At 41.9% G+C, this 8,092-nt stretch overlaps 1 protein-coding gene across 1 annotated transcript in view; it reads right to left on the bottom strand.

The window, feature by feature from the left end:
* Positions 1-729: 729 nt before the first annotated feature.
* Positions 730-8,092, bottom strand: part of aacs (acetoacetyl-CoA synthetase) — a 55,526-nt gene continuing 48,163 nt past the window's right edge. Inside the window, exons 15-18 of the mRNA XM_030060092.1 lie at positions 7,936-8,005; positions 6,631-6,689; positions 5,422-5,624; positions 730-5,304 (exon numbers count right to left, since the gene is read on the bottom strand). Of these exons, the coding sequence (XP_029915952.1) occupies positions 5,167-5,304; positions 5,422-5,624; positions 6,631-6,689; positions 7,936-8,005 (470 nt within the window). The 3' untranslated portion in view covers positions 730-5,166. The remainder of the gene's footprint in view (positions 5,305-5,421; positions 5,625-6,630; positions 6,690-7,935; positions 8,006-8,092) is intronic.

Here is an 8,092-nt window from a genome sequence, read left to right as displayed (position 1 = left end):
GAGTAGCACATGCATGCATCAGTGCAATAGCAAAGGAGGTTAGAGAAGCTGGGAAGAGTTGGGCAGACACTGAATGACCAACATTTGAACCCTAAACTTAACTTAAACTGCTAAACCGTCGCTCAGGTACTTATTAATGGATCTTTAAATCCTAAACTGCTCAAGTGCATCTGATAAGTGGGCAACAGTGAAAGATTATAGCCACATCACGCAGCACCCAGGTGTGAATGCATGTGATTTTGTATATTTTTTTCATTTTTTACAACACTGAGCTTTTTGGAAGCATATCCTCAAACCGTGTGTTGCGAGCCAGATTTCTATCCATTACATCATCACCTTAATGTTTTATAAAGTCACAGTTGTCAATCCCCTGGATGCAAAAGTGTTGCTTCCCCCTGCAGTGCTGGAAAAGTCAGAGAATGTATGAGAGCAATTTGCCCATTTGCTTGGCTCAGTGCAGGCCACTCTGCACCGACGTAAGACTCAACAGGTTCTTTTCCATTTAGATGCTTTTGGTGTCAAATTCAATTGAATGTCCACACAAAAAAAATCTGAAGTTCCTTTGCAGACGGGGACTTGAAAGCATGGCGACTACGGTTTCAGGAAAGGGGGAAGAAGTATTTATTTCAACTAGGGCTGTTGCTGCCGAGGTCTGACTGTGAATCTGAAATAAAAGCCAAAGCGTGTTTCTTCCAGTACGGATCAAATTAGAAAGGAAACACCAAGCGGTTCGGTTGTTAAAGCCACTTTATTTTGATCACTAAACAGCTACTGAACTGAATAATATATGCATCTCTCTGTGGTTGTCTTATTAATAATAATGACCATACATACTCTTCAGGCATACCCTAGAGAGACAGCACATTATATCCATCCATACATTATTCACAAACCCCACTGTACAGTCTGATTAACACATATTTTTTTCCAAAGAGCAATAAAATAACATTAAACAGAACAAACACAAATGTACCTTTACTGATTAAAATGTTTAAAAAATATACACAAATTAAACTAGAGATGAACGGAAACATTTAAAACCTCACCATTTGTCCCTCAACCTTCCATATTTCCCTCCAGAGGATGGTCTCTTCTTACAAAAGAGAAAAAAAAAAAAAAAAAAAAAAAAAAGATAAAATAAAACAAACCATTGGAAGACAAGAATTTTCCAGGAATGTGACGAGCTGCGTTTGATTTATGTTGCTAACCATTGCAGGTGGGCGGAGTTGTTCGTACTTTGGCACCAATACTGGTTGGAAGGAAACCCTGTCCACCCGGTGCTGTGAGCTAGCTTAAATCCAACGTGCCTAAACATCAAGAATGATTCTTTCCCTCTCTGCCTGTCAGTACCGGTTGACCCCGCTTGCTCAGCCAATTCTCCATGGTACCGGTGGCCTGTCGAATAAATAAAACACCCCTTCTTCTCCTGAAATCCCTGTGGTGATCCTGCCTCTTTTGAACAGACTAAACGGAGGACTCCTTTCATTCCAGAGATTTAAATATGACAGAGTGCGGGTAACATGCCTCATTTTCACTTCATGATTAAACATGCCTCCCGTACGTTCCTGTCAGCCAGACGTTCACTCAGAAAGCGAGCGCAAGGAATCTCTTCATTGATGTGGCGAGCAGCCTCGCAGCAGACGGTCGCTTTGGGACCCAATTTAGATATAACAAGACTCCCGTCGGGGGCTGGAGGGAGGGGTGGGTTGCACTTAAGTGAACATGGCCCCATCTGAAAATAATAGGGGGCATGGTCGATTGGACACAACAGGACAACACACTGAGCAGCATTAGTAATAAAAACATGTTCTGGAAAACTGGAGAGTGGGAAGGTTTCCTACCTAGAAGGTGGAGGGATAAACAAGGAACGCATGGCGAGCTCACCGGAGCCTGAAGTGAGGTGTAGAAAATTCACACCGAGTGTTTGCTGCACGCTTTACACTCTTAAGGGCTTCAATTAACCTTTTTGAGGTTCTTTACACTATAACTGTAAGGGAACGCCAAAGGGTTTCTCGACATGCCCCTACATGAAGTGTTCATGAACCCGGCACTCAATGAAAATCCCCCTTCCACCGTGCATTCACAAGTAGGTGTAATCTGTGCTGTTAAACCCACTCTAAAGTCGCTCCAAGTGGCATTTCCTATTCTGCCTTGCTGCACAGTCGACTCGTCTGCTGGGGGCGGGTCAATGGCCTTTCAGTTCAGCCAATTAAGCGTGTTATTTTTCTTCGATACAGAAGAAACACTCGTTTTCCCCTGTGAAGTCGCATTTCATGTGTCACAAAATAACCGAGAATGAGCTGTTAATCGTCAGTCTGCGCCGTGCCAATTTACATTCCGAATTGATTGCACGTCCTCGGTAGGTAGGGTGGACAATCGAATCATTAACAAAGTCATTTTCTGGCCCGCGATTTGCAGTTATGAGGCTACTGGGATGATTCATGCGAGAGACAGACATGCTTTCTCGGGGAATGCATCCGAGCTACGTGGCGCTTGCTATTTATGTTTATAAGCTGGTTAGCAGCATTTAATGTGTGTTTCATTTGGGCAAACTCTGTCGAGCTTTATATTTGTCTATCCTATATCTCCCTCCCCTCTTAGTCTTTGCTTATCTGTAGCACCAACACCTTCTCCTCCTTTCTCCTTCTGCAAGCTGACAAGATGCCAGCAAAACATCTTTCCCCCTGAAGTGTTGCTCCTTTCAAGCTGTCTTTATTACATTAGAGTGACTGAGGGTGGGGGGGGATAAAAAGATTACTAGTTGAGCTGGGCTTTTACATTAAAGAACTGGACTCTAACCGACTCCGTTTTTCTATTTTGGTATCTTCGACTCAACTCTCTGTTGTGAAGTTTGGCTGGCTGGCAAGACGGAGCGTTCACACTTAAAAACAGGGTTACAGGGAGTTTCAAAACCGCCAAGTTTATTTTTAAAGTAGATGTCTGTCAAAATGACTGGCTTCTACACACCCCTCCGACACGCACACACTTAGATAAACAAGTACACTCAAGCACACACACTCCTGTTATACCCATCTGTGTGCCATGTCACCGTCCAGCTGGGGTGGTCAAGACACCACAAGGCTCTTGAGATCATTTTGGGTGGGCTGCAAAATGTCTGGACAAAAGTAAAAATATATAGATATTTCTAGAGTGTTAATTTAGTATTGTGATCCGTAATTTTGCAATAAATACTTTTCATGTGAACAAATAAATATATAGAGCCTATATCCTTCTTACAATAATTTATCGGGTGAGGAGAAAATAAGATTATTCTCTCATCATAAGATCAAAATAATGATCAGTTAGTGTAACAGTTTTATGCTCTGCATGTTTATGGCTGAAAGAAGGACTCACAAGATCACTGTCAGCCACATCACTGCACTGCTGGCTGTAGTGACGGTGGTATTTCCAGTGGTGACAGGTGGTGACACTTAAAGGTTTAGTTACAGCCCATTTTTTTGTGCCAAAAGACAAGGAATTGAGGGGAGTCAAATAAAGCTTATATGCTTTCAGTAACTAAACTGGTTTATAGGATTGCTAGTGGTATGTTCACAGAATTGGGGCCATCAGTATATATTTTAGTGGCTATTTAAATAGGCAAATGTTCTCTTGAGCCTATGTGCCCCACAAGCCTGGGACAGGAGGCTCCACTGCAGCTCCCAGTTTAACAAAACAAGTTTGCCGGCGTGTGGACGCAGATAAATTTGCTGTAGGACGCTGAGTTTTTTAGAACTCAGAAAATGTTTGAGCTTTTGCTCTCAGACTAACTTTACTTTACAGGAGTGTTGACAGTTGCCAACTAGAAGATGCGCTCATATTCCCCAAGAAATCACTCCAGGTACATCAGCAAAGCTGTTTCTAAGGCAAATGTTCCCTTGAAAAACTTGCGGTTTGCCTTTAAAGTGAGCTGTGTTGAACACGAAATGTTAGTGTGTGTGTGTGTGTGTGTGTGTGTGTGTGTGTGTGTGTGTGTGTGTGTGGATGTGGATGTGGAGGGGTTTGGCTGCTCTCCATCAAAACCCCTTTCTGACTGAAATGGTGGCTTAAATATTGCACATAGAAGGACACAAATAGTGGACACAAATGACCAGTGTGCACTGACATTTAGGCAGGTGTGCACACTCATTCATGTCTCTTCCTCAAAGCAAAATAGACTAAGACAGTACGAGTACCGAAACCTTCACTTGAGGTGTATTTACATCTCTTAAAACGTCTTGATGTCTTGGGCAGACTGAGGCCAAATCGAAGGTCACATTGTTAAATTAGGGTTAGGATGAGGGTATGTCATAAATAAGAGGGTGGATAAACCTTTTCGGCTTGGCGCCTAGATTCATTAAGTTTAGTTTTACTGTGCGATCTTGCTTCATTTAAATAAACTAGAACTCTAAGACACAATAAGACCCACCAGAAACCCTGACCCATTTTGGGTGTTTACTTTAGGCGTCTTTAAATGTCATAATTATAATATTACTGCAATATTACAGGTCCAAAATTAGTATATACATGATAAAGTAAAACACATTACATAAAAATGATACGGTGATATGAGCCAAAGCGGAGGCAATGTGTCTGTATCTGTATACATCCATGTATTTTCAGTCTTGGACCCACTCAGAAGCAACACAAGGGTTCAAGCGGGAGGGTTAACGAGAGAAAGACACGGTTCCTTCTTGGCTCTCAGTAACCAGACTGTCAAGCCAAAACAAACCGCTAATGCTAGGTCTTGTCTCCCAGTTGTTTTTAAGCGGCTTCGAAGCATAAATGGCAGGCTGAATCCAGTTCAACGTCAGTATTGCCATGCTATCGCTATTTTCTGTGGCAGCCTGGAAAATGCTACTCGAAGCCTGATTGCAGGCCGGTGCTGTAGAGCGGCGCACCTTATGCTTTCAAAAGTCTCCAGTCTGATTGATGACATATATTAACCATTATTCATTATATATTTCATGTTGTATCATTTTGATCTACGGAGTTGCTATTTTCTTTTTTTTTTCCTTTCTTTTTTTTTTTTTTTTTTGGGTGTCCCTGCACAATGATGAGGATGCCCCTCAAAATTAGAGTCATGCCCTTTGCATGTCTCTCCTCGTTTCAATAAAGCTGACTAAATTAAAAACTGAACTGAATTTTTGATAGGTAGTTCCCTCTCTCCAGCTCCGCAGTTCATAGTCACTAGTAGTTTTGCAGCTCTGGTATGTTCTTGTACAGGTCCAGTGAATCAGGGTTGGAGAAAGCTCCTCTTTGCGTCACGTCCCGCCCAGCGATCACCTGCTTTACAGCCACCTCCACCTTTTTACCGCTGATGGTGTACTGGAAGAGGAAGGAGAGAAGGATTTTTATTCAACAAAGAACTACCTTTAATAATTGTGACCATTGGGATGGGGATAATTTGACTAGTTTCCTTATATCTGTTTGATATTCTCTTACAGGAATGTCTCTGGTCTCCAGTAGCAGGGCAGGTACGTGTCGGGCAGATAGCGCTTTCCTGATGGCTCCTTTAATCTTCTGCACCAACTCTGGATGGAAGACCTGACCAGGAGCCATCTTCAAGAACAAAATAACCCGCTCCTCTCCATCAGTGTTGTACTGGGGAACGCAAACGCTGTCGGACACCTCTTCAAATGCCTCCACTGCAGGGAGAGCAAAGAGAAGCAGGAGAACGGTGATGAAAGGACAGATGAAGGGAGAGTGACATTACAGGAGGAGGTGAGAAGACAAAACAGGAGCGCAGAGGGGTGGCAAGGAGACGACAGAAGGTAAGAAAGGGGGAAAGGAGCAGTGGGGAGAGCAGAGGAGGAAAGGAAAAGAGAGAAGTGTGGTGAGAGAAATAAAGTAAAGAGATCCATCAGGGAGAGTAGTAGTAAAGAAGAAACATGAACGGATGTTAGATATAACCCCAGCTACAAGTGAGACACATTTTTGTTGTCAAAAGTAGGCTATAGATGAGATTTTGAATGAAGTCACCTAATTCCACAGATTATAATCTGCATGAATGGTACACACCAGGATGTATTCTATATCACACAAGGAAAACCTATCCTAGAGGATACTGAGAGTACGCATTTACAAAGAATTGATGGTGCGGTGGCAAAACATCCTTCCCAAAGTAAGGTGACATGACTTAAAGAGACAGAAAATACACAAAATAGAAAAAAAAGAAGTTTCACACTTATTCCAAATGTAATATATCCATATATTCTGTGTGATTTAGCGAGGTTTCCATTCTGCCAAAGAACAATGGCAGATAAATGCAGTTTTCCTGGCATTTTTCGTCTTCAGAAACTCTTCACCCCTGAGGCTTGTGGACTATGTCGGTATGATATATACGTCATTATTTTTGGAAAGAGCTGTGACTGTAGAGTTTTTCCACATGTACATTTTTGACCGTTGAGCTCCATCCTCACTGTGTTGGGATGAAGGAAGACAGAGGATCACGACAGACTGGAAACCTCGCCAAATCACACAGAAAACATCTGGATGGATAAAATGCACTTGAGGTACGTGGGGAATATCTTTTGGGTATTTACGGTGAACTATTCCTTTAATTTCCACACAGATAAATGCTACTGCCGCTTGCTTTCATTTGATTTTGCATTCCCCCACCCTGCTCAGCATGTAACGTTCAAGGCCTCTCACCAATGTTGTAGATCTCCGAGCTGCCAAAGCGGACTCCGTTGGGGTTCAGTGTCCCGTCGCTGCAAAACAAAAATGCTATCAATACAATAAAACTGTTTACATGTCAATAAAGACGCACCATACAGATGCACAGCCTACATAACACGTGAATGCTGGTGTCTGCAGTGTTTATCATTGATATAGCATTGTCAAATTAATAGCGCTACCTGGGTATAATTAGTGGTGCGGTTAGTGCTAGTGTTTGCCAAAATTAAAACAACATTCACAAAAATCCTTCCTCTCCCTGGTGTCACTCTGCATGTGTTTGTTTTCCTCTTTGCTTTACTGAAGAGGATAAACATGCTGGAAGTGATTTGTCCATTCGCCTTTCACTTGTTCCACCATCTGCCATTACCAGAGACTCTGAAAGCTTTAGCTCTGTTTGTGCTGGAAGAACAGCGCCCTCTTCCAGATTGTGTTTTTTTTTTTTTTTTTTTTTTTTGGCTCAACCAATCCAGCAGTCCCACCAAATCTGACCCCGGGACACAGAATGTGGAAACGCAATGCAGAGGCAAGCAGAGGCTACAATGCTTCATGCAATGGTTTCATTTATTTATACTAATTGCACTGATGTCGTTCTGAATTATTGATGACGTAATTATCATCTTTAAAGATAAACAGATAACAGGAGGAGTAAACAGACAGATAAAGGAATGCATATACTGAGAATAAACTGTTACTGTATGCTGTTGTGTACTTTAAGAGCATCATGATTTAATTGTCTCCATCACGCATTTATGCCGTTTCCATCTTGCATTAGAGCTGCAGAGGATTCCTTCTGAGTGTCCAACAACAGAAATAACCAGCATAGTTGAAACAAAATTCTAATTTCTTTCAGCCACCTCATTACCCAGCCATTTCTGCATTACATTTCTCCCAAGAATCCCTGGGAGGGACTAAAACTTCAGCTGCAGTGTAGCAAGAACACAGTAAAAAAGACTCCCACAGTGGCTACACTTGTAAATATATGAAATATATGAAATTCCAATATTTACCACTACAAATTGCAAAAGTGATTTTTTTTTTTTTCACTGAAGCAATACCTGACACCTTCCTAAACACAATATTCTGGTGCCGCATCAAATCCCTGGCCAAAAAACACCCAATGCCTAGGCATCACATTTTTTCTCCTCCACTCTTTTTTCTCCAACATTTAAAGAGCTTAGCACAAAATAACATTAAACACTGTGTCCATGTGTAGCAGTATAGAAAATGAATAAATTATCAGATACAATTACAATGTGACTTTTGTTCAACATTCAGTACCTTCTCCCCAGCATGACGATGCCTCCTGTCTTTGGGTTGATTTTGCAGTAGTCTCCATGGGCCCACACACCTAGCGAGAGAAGAAGGAAACACAGCACAACTCAATTTAGTTAAATTGGGCTCAGAACCTTTTTTTTTGTCCTGTGAGGAAAATTTG

Source organism: Myripristis murdjan, chromosome 9 (assembly GCF_902150065.1).
Source record: "Myripristis murdjan chromosome 9, fMyrMur1.1, whole genome shotgun sequence".
NCBI classification, from domain to species: Eukaryota; Metazoa; Chordata; class Actinopteri; order Holocentriformes; family Holocentridae; genus Myripristis; species Myripristis murdjan.
The sequence above is the reverse complement of the archived record's forward strand: the minus strand, read 5'-3'. Positions and strand labels throughout refer to the sequence as shown.